The sequence below is a fragment of the Leptidea sinapis genome, chromosome 1 (genome assembly GCF_905404315.1).
Source record: "Leptidea sinapis chromosome 1, ilLepSina1.1, whole genome shotgun sequence".
In the NCBI taxonomy this organism is placed as follows: Eukaryota; Metazoa; Arthropoda; class Insecta; order Lepidoptera; family Pieridae; genus Leptidea; species Leptidea sinapis.
In genome coordinates, this window is record NC_066265.1 from 21609931 (window position 1) to 21629991 (window position 20061).

At 32.7% G+C, this 20061-nt stretch overlaps 1 protein-coding gene across 1 annotated transcript in view; it reads right to left on the reverse strand.

Moving 5' to 3' along the window:
- Positions 1-20061, reverse strand: part of LOC126975314 (proton-coupled folate transporter-like) — a 32468-nt gene that overhangs the window by 9409 nt on the left and 2998 nt on the right. The window contains exons 3-4 of the mRNA XM_050823179.1: positions 2962-3063; positions 809-946 (exon numbers count right to left, since the gene is read on the reverse strand). Of these exons, the coding sequence (XP_050679136.1) occupies positions 809-946; positions 2962-3063 (240 nt within the window). The remainder of the gene's footprint in view (positions 1-808; positions 947-2961; positions 3064-20061) is intronic.

The window sequence follows — 20061 nt, forward strand, 5'->3', positions numbered from 1 at the left end:
ACTACTTTACTAAGATCAATGGGTATACTTCTCCGAAGGGGAATTCTTTATTTTATTAAAAGGGACGGGAATAAAAATGAAATATTTTAATGTGGAGTTGAAGAAGTTTTCAATTGTAGCCGTTTTAATCGATTTTATATAACAAACATCAAATAATTTACCACTATATTTATATCAACTGTTTTTTCAACGGCCTACTTGTTAAACCGAATAGCTATTAGATTTTTAAGGGAATTTGACAGGAGGGGTACTTCTGAAGGAACTTTATTCTAGACTTTAAAAGCACGTGGCTTGAAAGTGTCCTTATTAGGACTGTTTTATTTAGCTCATAATATATTATATTATTTTAAGATCGTAAGAATTCGACTTGGGAGGATGAAGTGAAAGTGAAATTTGACGACATAAATCACCTATAGTATTTTTATGGCAGGCCCCTATGTTTTAAAAAGATACGGTAATAAGCCTTTTACATGGCTGGTTAATATGTCTGGGTAACAATTAAAAAGTATAATATAGAGTTTCCTACTATTAAGCAAATTTCTTTAAAATATGGGCCCAATTATGTATAGGTCCTTGTAATTTCCAGCATTCCTTCAAAAAAAGGACAGCTCCAAAGAAAAATGAAGATAATGTTAAAATTATTAAACAAAACATTTTGATATCTCTGTTCTGTGTTCATGTTTTATTTCAACGCTAGCTGTAGTTTTTCTTTGCTGCTTGCTTTGCACTTAGCTCATGAGCTATTTCAAAATTCTTCTTGCTTCTACAGAAAGTAGATAAATTTAAATAGTTATAATTAAATACTTACCTAAATATACTTCGGTGTTATTTCTAGCGAAGGCCAAAAGTGTTGATCCGGCAATTTTACTACTAGTTGAGATTATTCCAAGTATAGCGTCATCTGCTCGTAGTTTTTTACTAAATACGCTGATGCAAAACATTGTTCCTGAAATTTAACACGATTTTAGTTTTTAATTTGTGCTTTTATATTAAAAATAAGAAGTATTAAGGTAAAAATAAACTTTATCCTTTTTTGAACATAAAAGGAGGACAAACGAGCGTACGTCACCGACACTGTACGGGTCGCCTAGTGTTAAGTGATCAACGCCGCCCACATTCTCTTGCAAAACCAGAGGAAGGAAAAACAGGAGCTTTGCCGGCCTTTTAGGAAGGAAGGTATTCTCATTTAGATCTATTGTCACTTACATGAGAAATTACAATTCAACAATTTTGGTATGTATACAATGCAATATAATGTTAAGCAAATAAAACAACCCACTTATATGCCTTTGAAGCCTTATAAGAAGTGGCAACTCTCTCTATTGGCATTTCTTATTTCTGAGGTTAGGTTGATATATAAATGACCTCCCTCAAAGGTTGTTGCCTGTTTTCCATAATTACTCCTCAATATGACTGGCTCTTTGACTCACAATTCTGGTCTATCCTGTTTTTAAAGAGGGGTGTGTTTGCATATTTTTTGTTGCTGTTTAGATGTTTTCAGTTGTAGGCCAGTAGGGATAATAAAATCAATAGCTTTAGTTTATTTTGTGTTGTCTGTAGTTCAACAAATTTCGACTTTGAAGTACAACCCCATATTTCTATGAAATATTTATGGTAATATAAGGTATGGAGGTGTGGTTAAACTAGTGAGTACAATGTGTATGCAACATAACATTGTTCCAATTTTATCGATATGTAGAATCAATGACATATCACTATTTAAAATTAGGCGTAATTGTTTCTCTTCTTTTTAACCGACTTCAAAAAAGGAGAAGGTTCTTAGTTCGTCGATATTTTTTTAATGTTTGGTAATTTTGAACTTTCGACTGGGTGAACCGATTTTGATTAACCTTTTTTTATTTAACGGTGTTGCTTTCCATGTGAACCCAATTACATGTCGCTGTCAACCAAGGTAGGTTTGTAACTACATGTGTAAAATGTACTTGAGCTGCACCCGCGACGTGAGGAGGCGAGAGGCGAGGCAGGCAGTGGCGGGAGGACACCGATTCCAAAAAAAAATTTTAACTTTTTTTTATGGAAAAGGAAGACAAACGAGCATACGGGTCACCTCGTGTTAAGTCGCCCGCCGCCCACATTCTCATGCAACACCAGAGGAATCACAGACGCGTTACCGACCTTTAAGGAGCGTGTACGCGCTTTTTTAGAGCACTGAGTCCCCGACACTTCGAGCTGCTCTGCGTTCACGCGGTCAAATGAATCGAGCTGATACTGGGGTATGCCAGGCCAGAGATAACAGCAATACTCCATATGTGGCCGACTTGAAATATTGCCAAGCTCTATTTATGACGCCCAGCTTCTTCGATGCCAATTTGGCCTAGCCCTCCAGGTCACCATGGAATTGGTTGAATTCGAGACCAGGTATTCCGATACTATGCTAGGCTTGAAGGGAAGTGTTCTCGAAGAGCGGTGATACCACAAATGGGTTTTTTGTGGTAAACGCGAAAACTTCAGTTTTCTAGGGGTTAAATTGTACAAGGTTCAATTTTCCTCATTCCGCGATCTTCTCAAGACAGGACTCGATACAAGTCACAAGTTTCTCACGGCCCATGAGGCCAAGTGTCTCTACACCAAACGGTACAAAGATGATAGACTCACTGAGACCGACATATTTGCGACGTTTGCTGTCTTCGGCAGTCGAAGCAGCAGCCCGAGCACCAACTGACGGAACTTTAGCATGAGGAGGAGACAGAGTGTCGACACAAGTCACGTCTCACACCAGCGCCGTGTCCAAGCCACCAGAGTCATTCCATCAGAACGATTGCCATCGCGACGGGTAATAACTTTTGGCTCAATAGGTTCGTATTTTGTCATTGCAGAAGACATCTGCTGTTTCAGTTATAAGGCAGTATTTTAAACCAAAAATAAGTAATTATGTTATTCGGAAAAGACTTGACTAAACAAGACTTCTAGTGTTTAATCAAATAATAAAGTTGAACTCACCAACAGAATGCGTTACCAGGCTGTAAGTCGAGTATATACTATACTTAACCTCATCCCAATTGAAGCGATATCTTGTAAAGATATACATTATACTGAGCTCACCTGAAAACAAATAAGAATAACAAATTTAATACCTACGAACAATATTGACTTAAGAGTCTAAATGAAGGTGCCTGTAGGTAAACAATCAATGACTTTCCAATACTACGTCCTAATAAGGCTAACGGAAAAATAAAGCAGGTAATGGAACAGTAATTCAACAATATTACAATTGCATCTGGTACATGATATTTATATAATAAATGAGCAAACTATAATTTTTTTATTAAAATAATTAATATGAAGTTTAGTTAAGTACAAAATAGGGAGATTTATTTATTTATTTGGGTTAACAATCAATATAATACTCTGATTTGACAGTACAGGCTATGTATTTTTCATAATCATATATTCCTAACAGCTCTGAGTAAGTGTCCTCCTCTGTGCTTTTCCTCTCCATTCTTTTCCTGCTAATTTTATCATGTCATCTACCCATCTGTTTCTTGGCGGCCTCTTTTCCTTTTGCCAGATGGTCCTTCCCAAATTGTCGTTTCTACTGTCCATCTTTTGTCCATGAATCTCGCCAAATGACCTGCCCAGCGCCACTTTTGTGTTACCGCGTACTCAAGAGCATCTATCAAATTTGTCCTTTTCCTAATGCTGTCACTTCTAATCTTTTGAATTTTTCTGATTTTCAACATACTCCCTTCTATCGCTTTCTGTCAGGTCGCTAGTTTTCTATTTTTGTATGGTATGTCCACGTTTGACAGCCGTATGTGAGAGTCGGAAGAATGCAGGTGTCCATAACAATCTTTTTGAGGTGCAGAGGGAATGACCCTTTTAAAATTTATTTAAGGCTCCAGAATTTTTTCCAGCTTATATTCACCCTTCGTTCAACTTCTTACTCCTCGCTGTTATCTCTAAATGACAATAAGTTTCCTATATAAATGTATATTTTCGTATCCCAAAGGTTTTCCGAGGAAACTGATTTTATTGGTTTTGCTGTTTGTATTTTTTTTTATAGAATAAGAGGAGAAACGAGTGTACGGGTCACCTGTTGTTAAGTGATCACTGCCGCCCATAATCTCTTGCAACACCAGAGGAATCATAGGAGCGTTGCCGGCCTTTAAGGAAGGTGTACGCGCTTTTTTTGTCATTGCCTTGGTTTTATCAGGATTCATTTTAAGACCGACCTTTTCTCTCTCTATATGTAAGGAATCTATCATTTTTTCAAGACAGTCACTTATTTCAGCAAACAAGACGATATCATCGCTGATGATATTGTAAATACTTGGATATTAACATTTTAATTTCAGACGGCCTTGGGTTCAAGTTTTAGTTTTATAGCCTAATAAAATACATATAATGTGTAAAAATAAAATAATCACAAAATTTTTGCATAAATAATATCAAAGTCAACTCTATACCATTGTATGATAGCATTCACCAAATTAAAATATAATAGCAAAAACATGGAACATAAAAAATATCCATAAATGTATCGGTATTATTAAACGATACATAGAAATTTGCAATAATTGTAATAAAATATTCAAAGACAAATAATCTGTACCATTCATAAATATTATGTTCAGTAAGTATGATTGATTACCGAGATATTATGTGCGATACTTACAGCGAAGTTAATATTGTTTCGAGTCAGTACTAGTAGATAGTATCGGAGCAACTTACAAACAATTTATTGGTGATGAAAACATTTTCACTGCTTCTATTATTGTAAGTTTACAAAACAGTAAACACGCATAATAAATAAATAAAATACATAAGTACGAATCATGCACGTACATATAAGATACACTTTTTACAAAAAGGCAAGAGACTCTTGTGATGAAAAGTGAGGCAACTGCGCCGTTGGACATGGAGAAAATACAAATAGAACTCGCAGCTAAAGACAGCCATTTACGGCGTTACAAATAAAATTGACATAAAGTTATAACTAAGCATAAACCAAGAATATGTAAAATGTTTACAAATAGACATTTTGCTTACGAATGTTTTGTTCGGACGTATAACGTTTCCCGCGTTTATTTGGCAAGGCAGTTGTCATTCGGAAAACTTCAGAATTATCATTGTATTGACAGTGTTGTCAAGAATATTATAAACATTTTGCATTTTCTTTGTTTATCATCAGTTATAACTTTATAGCAAGTTTATTTGTAAGGCCGTTAGTATTTATTCACTTAGACATATTCTGGGTTGATTACCTTACAAATTTACTTACAGCCTAACTAGATTATCAAGAGTTACAAAATAAAATCAAAAAATAAAAATAGACTAGATAATATATCTTTGCTTGTTTAACTTTAACAGTGGAATATTTTTAATGTAAGAGAAGAACAAACACACAGTCAGGTAACTTGATGTTAAGTGATCTGTGCCGGCTACATTTAAGAAGGTAACTTAAAGGAATGCGCTTACTTAAAGGTACACATGTCGTATCGCCATGAGCTCAAGAAAAATAGTGCCCCAGATTTTTTTTTTTAATTTTTTTTTATTACATCGTTAGTTCGCCATTTGTTCTTGATTGTTCTCTATAAACATTTGTTTGTTCTCGATTTATTTATTTAAAAAAAAATTGCATGTCATTAAAATTGGTTAGGTTAGGTTATTTATTTATTTATTTACTTTATTTATTTATGATTCCTTACAGCTAACAAAATGACAAGAGTATATTAAAAATTATACAGAATAGATACGCCAATTAAAACGAATACTATTAACAGTACAATAAGTATGTGACAAAGTAGTTTAAGACAAAAACGAAAAATACTAGAAAAACTTACAAGAAAAAATTAAATAGAAAGAAAAGAAGAAATCGTATCCATATTGAGTAACTGAAACGGTGAGTAGGTTGTGTGGTGTGAGTAGTGTGAGTGAATGTGAGCAGTGTGAGTGAATGTGAGTGGTGTGAGTGAATGTGAGTGTTTATGTTTATGTTAGAACAGTTAAAACAAAGCACGAGCCGAGCGAAGCGTGCCGCGGCAGCGGCCGGCGAGTGCCAGAACCAAATAGTAGGCGTTTCCCCCCATTAACAGGGGGCGGGGGCTAACTAAAGGGTTTTTAATTAATTGTTTTTAAATAAACAACAAAAGAACAAACTATTACTTATAGCGAACAATTAAGAACAAACTACGAACTAACGATATGCGATATTGAAAATTCAAAAATAGAAAAAAATTTTTTTTGGGGGGCTAAGTTTGATGAGCCATCGCCCTGCCAACAATGCACAAGGAAGCTAATTCCATATTTTGGCTGTAAGTGGAAGAATTCCCTTGAAAATCGCACTGTGGATGAACGATGAACACATCCAGATGGTGGGGTTGATATAAAAGGTATATATGTATGTGGCATGTCATTAGAGACAGTGTTTTAACGATGGTAATTTAAATAATTTAAAGTAAAAAATTTGATTAAGATTTCTCTGTGTGCAAATCAATAAATAAATGTTAAAAATGTTATAACAAGCATGACAACATAGAAATGCTTCCATGAACAACAACAGATTTTTATACATAAATGTTAATGTAAGATTGACTTACATATTTTATCAAAAGTTAAACTAAAATAAAAATACATTTTTTGAAACGTGCCGCTTAATATTAAACTAGTTTAACTTTAATCTGACATTTTTTTATAGAATAAGTTAAAAATACTAAAAAAAGGAAAAAATGAAGTAATTTGTTGCAAAATAATATCTTGAATGTTAAGTTTTGAATTTGTAGGATGAACAAAATATCATCCAATCGTCACGGCTCTGAACACATCCATGCAACAATAATAATGGTCCAAAGTTAACAATACCACAGCCACATAAATCACCGCAACATTGCTAAACTAACCACATTTGGACGTAGCACGCTCTATTTAATTGATTTCATATATTATACAAATTAAATTTGATAACAAAATTTATGAACGATGCGGGATACGAACACGCGACCTCTCGCATTCCGTGCGAGCGCTCTTCCACTGAGCCAACTCTTCGAGTGACGTAACATTCATAAATCTTGATAATATGTTTTGTTCAACTCTCAGGTTGTGGCTTCATCTACAGGATCTACTTTACAGTTGATAACCTGCTCAACCCCAATAATAATTGCAATATTAGGAAATTGACTTGAGTTATCGCTATTTGAAATCTAAACAATTTCTTATTTTTAACACATCTGGGATCAATTTTACAAATAGAGTTGAAAAAGACATATCAAGATTTATGAACGTTACGTCACTCGAATGGTTGGCTCAGTGGAAGAGCGCTCGCTCGGTTCGAGTCCCGTATCGTTAATTAATTTAATTTGTGTAATTGATCACATAATTGAGGGTGATCACTTTAATAAATAACAAATAGTTGATATATAATGTTTTCATTTTAAACTAGAGCTCGGATGACTTTGCCCGTGTGAATTTCATACATTAATTTTAAGAAATATATTATTAGAATGTTTTGAACTTTAATAACGATGATCACAGAGATGGTTACTAATACCTACTACCTTAATAATGGACATTTATTAACTCTTAAACCACGTAAGGGTACGATGCCAGGGGGAATTACGTCACAAGACAATCTAACCAACATCTCTATAATGAATATTAAAATAAATTTAGAAATTGAATGAATAACTTTGAAGGTTATGCCGTACTCACTTAAAAATCTAACAATTCAAAAATTGTATAGAAGAAGTGAGTGCTGATTGTATTAAACCTGCATTTTAATCTGAAACTCATTTTCATTGATTATTTGAAACTCATTTGCTATTGATAATATTCCTAGAGGTACAGTTTTCAGTCAAAAACTGATGTACAGAACATATGACTATGTCTATGACGACCTGTATAGCCGAGTGGTTAGAATCCCGGTAGGTGCAAGCATTTATATGATGAATATGGATGTTTGTTTCCGAGTCACGGATGTTTAAATGTATTTATGTATGTTTACATGAATTTATGTATGTTTAAGTAAGTATATTGTATTAAATATATCGTTGTCTTGTAACCCATAACACAGGCTATATATGCTTATCTTGGGACAAGATAATTTGTGTAAAAAGTGTGTCAATATTATGTCTGTCTCTCATAGCGGTGGGTAGACATAGGTAATCGACTTCATTGCACACGGACAATATTTTCATTACAACCACGTTTATTATTATGCTGACACTTCTAACCTTAACTAACATCTTCCCTAACTCCACTGTCTAATTTCACTGTTTTTTAGCCACACTCAAATTAAATTTACACCAAGTTCAACGTAAGGATCACTTTTCTGCCAATTATATACTTTTTGTGTCACATCCAGAATCAGCTACTAGGCAGGAGTTTCGCCTCAAGAACATCCAAAAATGGCCTCTTGGAAACTTTCTTGCATCAAATAATCACGAGTAAGGCTCCGTTCACAGGGTGAGTAAATTCAAATTCAAATTCAAAAACACTTTATTCATGTAGGTCACAAAAATGACACTTATGAATGTCAAAAAAAAATATATAAATATTGTTTCTTATTGAATTTACCGCTACTTCGTAAAGGGTTGAGCTAATGAGAAGAAGTAGCAAGAAACTCATTGCCACTCTTTTAAGTCAAGATTTACATTTTAGTTGTTTTACACATCATTTCAATTACAATATATGCAAAGTGACGCAACAAAAATACTCAAAAGTCAAAACTGAAAGGCTAAGTAAGTAAGTCAAAAAAAGAAAAAAAAAAGTAAATTAATACTTATAAACATAAGAGTTATTGAGTATAGTAGATGCATCAATCCACACATACCGTAAATAAATAGAGGCATTATGTGAGCATTTCTTAAAATAAAATATATAATAACTTTAACTTTAAAGGAAATAATAATAATAAAAAAACACATCAGTATCAAATGGCATTAATGTCGTAATAAGTCGTAATAATTTGTTTCCGAAAAAAATTATATTAATATCATGGCATATGTATTTGTTTTAAAGTTGATCTATGTTAATCGCGACAGTAATGAGGTCAACGACAGAGGTGAGACATCAATTTTCGAATACTTGGTAGTTTTGACATTTGATAAGCGATTGATAATCCCATTTTTAACCGACTTCAAAAAAGGAGGAGGTTTTCAATTCGTCGGTATTTTTTTTATGTTTGTTACCTCAAGACTGTGAGAACCGATTTTGATAATTCTTTTTTTATTTGAAAGCTGGTGCTTCCCGAATGGTCCCATTGTAATTTGGTCCAGATCTGACAGTGGAATCCATGAGAAAACCATAAAAGTCTTAAATTTTTCTATACATACGTATAGCAAAGTGGATAATAAATTTACGAATAACTCAATACCGCGCCAACCGATTTCGATGATTCTTATTTTTATTGGAAAGCATATACTTCAAAGATAGTATGGTGAGATTTTGGTTAGGTTCTGATAACGGAATCCATGACAAAGTAACGGAACACTGTCTTTAATCAAAATGCAAAGTACTTACGTTCATTGCCGCATTGATAAATTTTGTACATTTACACATATTTAGACAAATTGTTAGTTAGTGTAATTCAAATTCACTAAAAATCATAAAATAATTTTTTTTAACAAAATACAACCGCCTTCAAAAACACTATTCCAAAACAATAGATATAATGTGCACTAAAGAGTATAAAAATAATTGCGTATTTTTATACAATCTAAATTATATATTTTATTCTAGTTACGATTATTGTAATTTTTGGAGTCGGTGTCATCCAAGATAGGTTTGTTACTACATACATAGTTATAGGTGAGATGTGCTTGAGTCGTGAGGAGGCGAGAGGCGAGAGGCAAGAGCGGGTTGCGGCCGAAGGACACCGATCCCAAAAATTACAATAATCGTAACTAGAATAAGATTAATAATTTATATGGTATAAAAATACGCAATTATTTTTATACTTTTTAGTGCACATTATATCTATTGTTTTGGAATAGTGTTATTGAAGGCGGTTGTTTTTTTGTTAAAATATTTTTTTTTAATTTAAAATATTGTAATTTGATAATATAAATATTGAATTTAAATTTACAAGTGTGCGTGGAGTTAATGTGAGAGAAACAGATCTGTTAATCTTAGTGCCCAAATAAAAATAATTTTAAAACTAACTCCGTACAGTACACGTTTACAAGGTTTCAGTTAAACAATAATCGAGGACCTTATTCACGTGACAAGCAAAATTATATTATAAATACATTTAAACGAAGTACTATTTTAGAACAACATTCGTATCAGTAAACCTAAACATAGCAATGTGTTTATTCACGCTAGAAAACATTGTGATAGTAATTGTTAAATCACTCAGGAAATGAGTTAACAGATTTGTCACTCATTATTACAGTTATCAAATGGCGTGCAGTGACAAACATTAACCAGTGGGAGGTTCCTTTGCACAGGATGCCGGCTAGATTATGTGTACCACAACGGCGCCTATTTCTGCCGTGAAGCAGTAATGTGTAAACATTACTGTGTTTCGGTCTGAAGGGCGCCGTAGCTAGTGAAATTACTGGGCAAATGAGACTGAACTAAATAATCAGTGTAAAATATTTTGAGGTTACCAAGTACCTAATGCTTATTTAAATTTAGTTGATTTATATATACACACACACGCACACGCGTTATGTTTCATTTATCGAAGAATCCCTTAACCCGAATTCCATTTTTAACTATTATATCACTGCAAAACCGTTTTTGAAATTTATTACAATTAAAAATAAAAACATATAAATAATTAGTATTATATAATAAACATTGTAAATTTCGTAATTTAAATTATTTGCAGTGATTGGAAAAAAATTAAATAAAGTATTATTATTTTATAAAATCAAAAGTAGCAGTAAAAGAAAATGAAAGAAATCATGTTTAGATTGGATTTCATGAGAAATTATAGATTGATGAAACAAAAAGTTAGGACAATTGGAGGAAAAATATAACATTGTAAAAGTGTCAAAAAGATTTATTGAAACTAAAAATACAAAGAAAATTTGAATTAGATAGATTGTTGTTGGACAACATCCGAGACTATATCAAAATGTTTTGTTCAGTACACTTCAGCGAAAAGAAAATGAACAGCTTCATAGCTGGATGTAGTTATAGACCAAAGTGAAAAAAATTTAATAAATTGCGTACAATAAAAATAGATACAAGAGTATTTTTAAAGGTATTTTGAGAAAAGCAAGTATTAATAGGTAATAATAATAATCTATGATCTCCAAGTATATTCGATGGAACCAATTACATCTCGTAAACAAATAATGACTTTAAAGTATATTAAAAATCGTCGTGTTAATGGTAAAACCGACTAATTTCCCAAGTTGTCAAAACGAGATAATACATTTTGAAAGTTGAATAAACAAAATCTCTGATAAAATAAATTATAATGAAGGTTTTTAAGTATAAGTAAAAGTAATTGATTCCACAAAGTGGCTCTCCGATAGTCTAGAAATTTCTTGCAAAACGCTCGGTTTTGGAATGCCAGCCGTCAACGTAATGCGTGGTGGTATTTTACATTTTTACGTAATGTCCGGTGGTGGAATTCGGCCGCTGGAATCAACCCGAACAGCTCCTTAGAGCACTCCACGTGATAAATGCGATATAAGATGGAGAGAGAACCCACATCCTTAGGCAACGTCTGAGAACCAAATGAGTACATACACCAAGCTTTTAAGAGGCCAGTTTGGTCTTCTCTTCCAAGTGACCATGGAACTGAACGTCGCTCGATATATCGACGCCAAGTATGCCGATACAGGCTGTGGCAGTTAGAGGAGTGATCTCGAATCGAGGGGAGACTTTTTAGCTCTTAACGCACAAACTTCAGTCGTTTTGGGGTTGAATTAGACTAAATTTTTGTCGGCTGCATTCCAAGACTTTGCAAAGGATTGCCTCGATTTCAGACACAAGTTTGTTCCGGTTCTCGTCGACGCTATCGCGGGACATCTTGGCACGGCCGGTGTAAGAAGCAGACCCCGTTACCATACCATACGTTAGAACTATTGTTTATTTTTTCTCGTATATACCTGTCGCTGCGCATGTAGGTCATACAATTTTTGCCAGTTTTTTTGTAATTCAACTGAATCCCACTAGCTAAAAACTATTGCATCAGTTTGAAGTCCGTCACTAAGTTCATTCTAATATTATATATAGCATTATCTTAATTAGTGTCGAGTAGAAAGTGCGATTTCGGTTAGGTAGGATTTAATTCTATAATCGAGTTCTGCTAAGAAAGTTTCAATAAAGTGAAAAACAGTTAACTCCTGATCGTATTTGTTGCGTGTGGATCAACAAAATGGGTATCAAAGAAACTTTCTGCTTGAAAAAGAGATTTATTTGGAAAATTTGTTTTTTTCGTAGAAAAAACGTTTAAAACGATGATATGTTGTAATAATTGTTTTTAAGCCTCAACTTTTATGAAAAATTATATTTTAGTATTATTACCATTCACTATCTTTATAACGCTGCATAATACTGCAAAGTGGGTTTTACATTAGATAGTTCTCATTTTTTTAAGAAAAAGTGTATTTTTTAACTCAGTTCTCCAAAAATCGATACTTAGTCGGTTTTACCATTCATACGACGAAATAATGTTAAGTTTTTACTAAGCCTTTATTCTAGATCTTTCATTCGAAAGGAAAGAAAATAAACACCAAGTTCCTGTTCGTTTAATTCTAAAATTGATCAAGATAATACTGGCCGGTGGATAATAACAAAAAGTGATTTACTTTTGAAGCACACCATCACAATAAAACAAATTGACATCATATTGAAAATCTAGGTCAGGCTGACGTAATCAAAACTAAATAGTACGTAACGAAATTTTGGCTAAAGCATTACTTTCTGTGATTTGATGATTTGATGTTTCCTCAATCAATTCAACTGTAACCCTGTATCATTAACAAATTTATTTAAACCAAATCTGAACATACCTACACATTTTATTTACTACAGGCGCGCTCGAGGCTTACTTACCCGATATTATTATTGTGAATCTTTGACGTTTATTTTATTTGCTATTTAATGCCATTTATTTAGTTTATATACGTTTGGATTTAATATACGCTACTAACCTTAACTATAACTAAACAACAGACAGACACATTATCATCTATAGTAGTATTAGTACCGTGGGTGGACGCTAGCGGGTGTGTTACAATCAATAATAATATTCCGTTTTCTCATATCATTAAATCTTCTCATATTGTGTGTTTGACACACTTAACATTATACAACTTAGTATACAGGGTGTCCTAAAGTTATGGGACATGTAGGGAAAGTACCTTAAATATCGAAGATAGGCTATTTTACTGAAAGAAGACTTTACTAAAAAAACCACCCCTACTTTTATGATGCCAATCAAAAGAATGGCCAAAAACTAATAACTCTTCTTAAGTAACATAGTAATTTACGTTGATCCTTTCTTTTAAAATACTATGTTACTTAAGAAGAGTATTTAGTTTTTGGCCATTCTTTCGATTGGCATCATAAAAGTAGGGGTGGTTTTTTTTACATTTAAGTCGGTTCGATTCCCAGACGAGGCAAGTAATTATTAGAAAATCTTTGAATGCAGAATTACTAACTTTTAAAAATAACATAAAGTCTTCTTTCAGGAAAATAGACTATTTTCGATATTTAAGGTACTTTCACTTCATGTCCCATAACTTTGGGACATCCTGTATAGCGTCTCGTGTGTTGATAGTGTGTTGCATGTTTCATTAAATTTTTTTCTTCATTGCAAATCCTGACTGTTGTTCGAGTATCCTCCAAAAAAGGGGATCAATGTCAACTTGAATTATTTTTTCGCACTGACAGGGTGACTTACAGGGTGTAAACCGTAAAGTACCGATTAAAAATCTGACCTTTATCTTTGGAATCGTAACGTAATACTCCATGGGTACTAAACACTTATGCACTGTTCAAGTTAGTGTGATAAAATGTGTACCAAACTTTCCTTATATACTTCTCCAAGATTTTTGTATAGGATAAAAGAGTTTGTCGCAGGTAAGGTAGGTTACCTTACCTGCGACAAACTCTTTTAAACCTCTTACATTGTTCGCACTTGAGACTAAGAAAAATTTTCACTTTAGAATTTTTATATTTTTTTTATATTTCGCAAACAGATTATTTCGAATAATTTTGAGAAACATAATATCTAACAACACAACACACCATAAAACAGTCGAGAAAATTGTTTTTCGGTGTGACTAACTTAGATATTAGTATTATCCTAGCAATGTCGCAGTGAAACGGACGGAAATGTAAAATTCATTGAGTACCCTATGTGCATCTCTTACTGACATATTAAACGAGTTTTATTTCCATACAGAGTAACGATACGTTGTGCTTATAGGAATTAAATTGGATTGTTTTGACCTCTGGGCTCAATATGGGCAGGCTGTGTATGTTTTTTTCACCTTCAACTTACAATGTTTACATTTTTGGTTAAGCGTAAAGAGCAAATAATATTGAAAGTGCATTATTTAACTTTTTATTTCAACAATTTTAACTAGTATTGTTTTCAAGATTTCGGGTGTTATAATATGATACTTCCACTTGAAATTTACAACCCGTGCAGATATGTTACATGTTGGGTTTTGCTGCGCATCTTATCATATATATTTAATCTCGCGGCAAAACTCATAAATAACAATAAGTAGTGGTAATGTAATCAAAACCCAATTGGACTGAGGACCTAAAAACATACAGTAGAAGGCGCAAGCCCGTTCGTTTTGCGAGTTTTGGAGTTGGTATATTATATAGTATATGGCGGCTGACATATCAATATCTGGCTTTTGTTATGTAAATATAATGGTAACCTCGTAACCATGGTTGTACTCAACAGTAAACCTTTAACGAATATTTTGCAATACATCACTATGCTAAATGGCTATACTTTCAAACGACCTCGGTCATTTGCCGGTTTACGCAATGTACAGTTATAATGATTTCTATCGGCGGTTTAAGTGATGGATTATTTTATGGTTTCAACGTGATGCGAAAATGGGTTTCACTTCATAGTTATTTAATTTTATCCTTCATTTATATGTACACATTTAGAAAACAATCAGTCATGATTTATGAACATCTATTTGTTAAATATTCATTTGAGTCTAAGCTTTCGCTGATTTTAAAATTCTGCCTGATTTAAATATTATTTCCGCTGATGTATTACATGGAGGTTTTATTAAATTTCAGTTAGTTTAGGTAATTCGACATCACTGTGTAGACGGGTGTAGTCCATCCAGACAAAGTCACTTGCTGGTGTCGTCATATACTGGCTTCTCGCCACCAACGAATTTTGGATAACATATATTTTTCCAAGTTTGTTTGGTGCACACGAGTTTCAGCCCCCCATAGAAAATTTTTGTTGCAGACGACTAAATAGAATAAATTGTTACAGATATCAGTATCTATTCATTCCATAGAGTTTGACTAGTAATGAGAACTTCATTAAGGTGATATTATTAACAATATGAACTACGACCCTGTCACCATGCTCACCATGCGAATCTCCCTTGGTAGACTAAAGCAGACTTTACCCGAACGATATTAAAAAACCGTGACAGTTCAGTCACATTAAATACCAACAAAATAAAGTTCTCAGCATGCCTAAAGTACAAGCTGTAACCGTGATGATAAATGTACTGCATGGTCTAGAGCCTAGACAATGTAAATAGCAATTGTATGACAACTATCTCATAAAATAGTTATATTGTAATCGATATAATATAATTGTGAGTTATTGTTGATGTTATGTAAACTTTAGCCAATTGATCACGTAAGCTTTTGTTACGTTTGAATGTAAATGAATGAATGATGTCAAATTTTAAGTTTAACAAGTAGGCCAGTATTTTACTTGCCAACGCGATCTTTAGACTGAACCATACATATAACTGGCAGAAGTGGTTGGAGGCATACAAAGGTGCCGCTGTGGAATCTTTGAGAGAAGACTCAATAAGGAGAAATTTACAGAATTAAACATTTTTAACAGTTGCATCTCAATATATTCTTGATGTAACTACATAAGCACAATAGCAAATTTGTTAGAAAGCGTGATGATCATAATGTTAACACCAGGAACAAACATTACTTGTCATGCTTACTAGTGTTTAAAGACTTTTACAATGTACTTGTACTTTTACAACATGGTCCCAGAAAAAGGTACAAAAAAAATTTACGAAATTAAAAAAAAATCGTTTACAAATATTTATGTGGAGGTAACTATGTATAACATAAACGACTTTCTTAATGATACCACAGATCGGGAATGGAGCAACCGACCTCTGGCTTTATAAACAAAGAATTTATAAGCAAGTGCGGCCCGCTGAGTTTCTTGCGCAAGTTCCTTACTTACGTGTTGTAAGTCCTTTTTAACTAAACTGCTGTTATATGTATATGCAATCATTTTTTACTATTAGAATCAAAATTTATTCGCATTGCCGTCACTTTCCACACCATTGCTGCACTAGTCCCTCAATATCCAGAGCATTGCAAGCGTACGCGGCAATGTAATGTATGTATATTATTATGGGCGACAGTCATCCTCAATGAATAATCACTTATAACATTTCTATTAACTTCTTATTTATATTTCTATGACATTTGTACTATAGCACGTACAAGACCACTACATAACTAGAAGTTCATAATTAGACCGGAGCTTCCAGAACCGAAGATATTAACGGACAAGTCCAATAATATAGTCAACTGTCAAAGTCAACTGTCAAAGTCAAAGTCTAAGTTAAATAAACTTTATTCAATTAGTCTTAAGCTAAGAGCATATTTTGAATCGTCACTATTAATATTTCTTTTAAATTACTGCATCTACCATATTATTAAGTTGAGCTCGTGAGAAGAACCTACAAGTAACTCAACGGCCACTCTTTTCAATAAAATAGTGTATGATACAATTGCTGTAATAGACATAAAAAATTAGTTTGGTGCTGCATCCAATATATGAATCGTGTTTAAATAATATTAAATATTTCATAAAAATTCAAAGGGAATATGCTATTTAAATATAGATTATCGTATATTAGATGCATCAACGTTTAGAGCTTAAATTCATTGTTTGTGTAAGGATGGTTCGTTAACATGATGGTCCTGATTACTGTCATATAGCTGTCTGTTATACCTATATTAATTCAAATTCAAATAGTTTTATTCAAAATAGGATTCAAAATCACTTATTGAACGTCAAAAACTATCAACCATTCAAAAGAGACTGCCTCATACCTGAGAAGAATGGGCGCAAGAAACTCGGCGGGCTTTTTTTTTTTCATTCATTTGGATTACAATGTGATATCGTAGAATAAACATTTATAATTCAAGAGCCTGAGGGTGGTCGCTTTATTTCCAGTCCGTGGTATCATTAAATCGTTTATGCTATAGTAACCTTTCGTTTTTTGACAATTTGTTTTAAATTTCGTAACACATTTGTTTTGTACATTTTCTGGGATCATATTGTAGAAGCATATACATCGCCCAACAACAAGACTTACTAACTCGACCCATCCGAGTAGTAGGCATAACAAGTTTATGTTTGTTTCTCGTGTTAACATTATGAATGTCACAGTTTCTAGAAAATTCCTCAATGTGTTTATGAACATACAGAACATTATCAAAAATGTATTGAGAAGCAACAGTCAAAATGTTTATTTCTTAAAAAAAATCTCTTAATGAATCATGAACATATTATCAAGAATATATTGAGAAACAAGAGTCAAGATGTTAATTTCTTTGAATTTTGCTCTTTAGGACCTAGGTTATAAATAGCGCGAATAGCACTCTTCTGCAGCAAAAATCTATAATAAAATTTATAGATAGATATACAAAAAAATATTCAGTCATATTTTAGGTTTTTTAAAATCGAGCGAGAGTTAATTGAAGTATAATTAAATATTCCAGTACGATAATTTGATAATTTCCCAGCCCCATACATCCAAAAGTACGACCAGAAATGATTTTCAAGATTTATAATGATAAATGAAAACTACTGAATGCAGTATCTAATTATATTGTTATGTTTCACATAATAATATGTTTTTAACTGATATTATCAAGTGGATAATGGAGAATAGAAAGATAAATAATATTTATTATGTTAACAAGTATCCTAAGAGCTTATTTAAGTTGAATCGGTTCTAAAAAGTGTATTCAACTACCATTAACAAAAAATATGAGCAAATTGCACTTTATAAATATAGCCTCTTTGTTAAAATCAACAAAAAAATACTTTATAGACATTCAATTTAAGTCAAGGTCGGATCGCTATTTATATAATGATATTTATTAAATGTAGTGGCTGTGTATATGTATATGTTAATATAACTCAGGTCCAAAACGGTAAGTGACTACTACTAGTAGTGGTAGTAATAAAAATGTTACCAATCTAAGTAAAGTCAGTAAATCATTTCTTGGGGATGGTGTTTTCTTTTAACAGTATAATATATTTGTTTTAGCCAGAAAATCAATTTAAGAAAGGCATAAAATATATTTATACTTATAATAAAAAATAACGTATGTATTAGGATCTATAAGAAAAGCTTTGTCATATAAACTAATATATACATCAACATCTAATATATAAAATTCTCGTGCCATGGTGTTAAACATTGAACTCCTCCGAAACGGCTTGACCGATTCTCATGAAATTTTGAGTGCACATTGGGTAGGTCTGAGAATCGGACAACATCGATTTTTCATCCTCCTAAATGTTAAGGGTGGTCCACACGAAATTTAATTTTTTAATTATTTTGACGTTTTTTTTTTAAATTTTAAATTTTCACCCATCTAAGACCAACGGTTACTTTTGTATCGAGATTTTAATATCGGCAATACACCGTTTGCTGGGTCGGCTAGTAGACTTATATATATTAGCTTCTAACTTTAAATTAACGTATAAAGTTTGTCAATATTAACGTTAGCTAGTGATTCAATATCCAAAATCATAAGGAGCTCAATAATATCAATGTGGCTGACTGTTTACGACTTGTCAAATCAATATTGGTAACAGATACATTTTCTATTTTGCTGATTAGAAATATTCTTATTTCTCGCACGGTTTGTTTGTCTAGTAGATATATTGTAAGTGTTTGGTTTCAAATATAATATTAGAGGTATGACGTATGAGCACATTACCAGTAGGTTCTTGACCCCGTAGTACGGAAGTGTTTAAGATATCACTGCTTGGAGGCCTTACTTCAACAAATACGTCGAGCACTTACGACAACAATATAAATAATTGAGATTGAGTTTACTTTAAATCCTTTTTTGACGACACGGATATATTTTTTCTTGAACTGTTTGCTAGCCTTGAACCACAACCAAGAATACCACAGAAGTACATACACTAAAAATTACTGAAGTAACATATGGGAAAAATAATACCATGTAAATAGCTACGTTGTTTTTGTATGAGCTATAATCTATATGTATAAAATGAATTGCTGTTCGTTAGTCTCGATAAAACTCAAGAACGGCTGGACCGATTTGGCTAATTTTAGTCTTGAATTATTTGTGGAAGTCCAGGGAAGTTTTAAAAGGTGAACAAATAGGAAAAAGGCTGCTAAATTAAATAAAAACAACAAATTTGTTTTTCCTTTGATGTGTCCATACATAATTTCTATGAGAGAGATTTTTGATGCACGGTTTGACAGTTCTGCTGTGAAACAATTTCATTATAACAATAGGGTGCATATTTTGCGAAGTAATTTTTGATGTTATTATTAATGACAAATTCAAATAAAAACATTATTTTATTTATTATATACAGAACAACGTCTGTCGGGTCAGCCAGTAATTTATAAAACTAAATTGAAAATTATTTTTAAAGCATGGCGAGTTTACTTACAGAGTTCACTCTGTAACTATTATACAATGAACATTGAGACATTTTTCAATTTTAAACTGGTGGAGTATTTATTATCTCATAATACAACGTACTCGTCATTCTTAAAAATTATTATCCACTTTTTAAGTCAGTTGTTACAACTATAATTAATTTTTTTAGAATTTAAAACAGCATCAAAAGTACTTCTGATTAAAATTATCGATAAT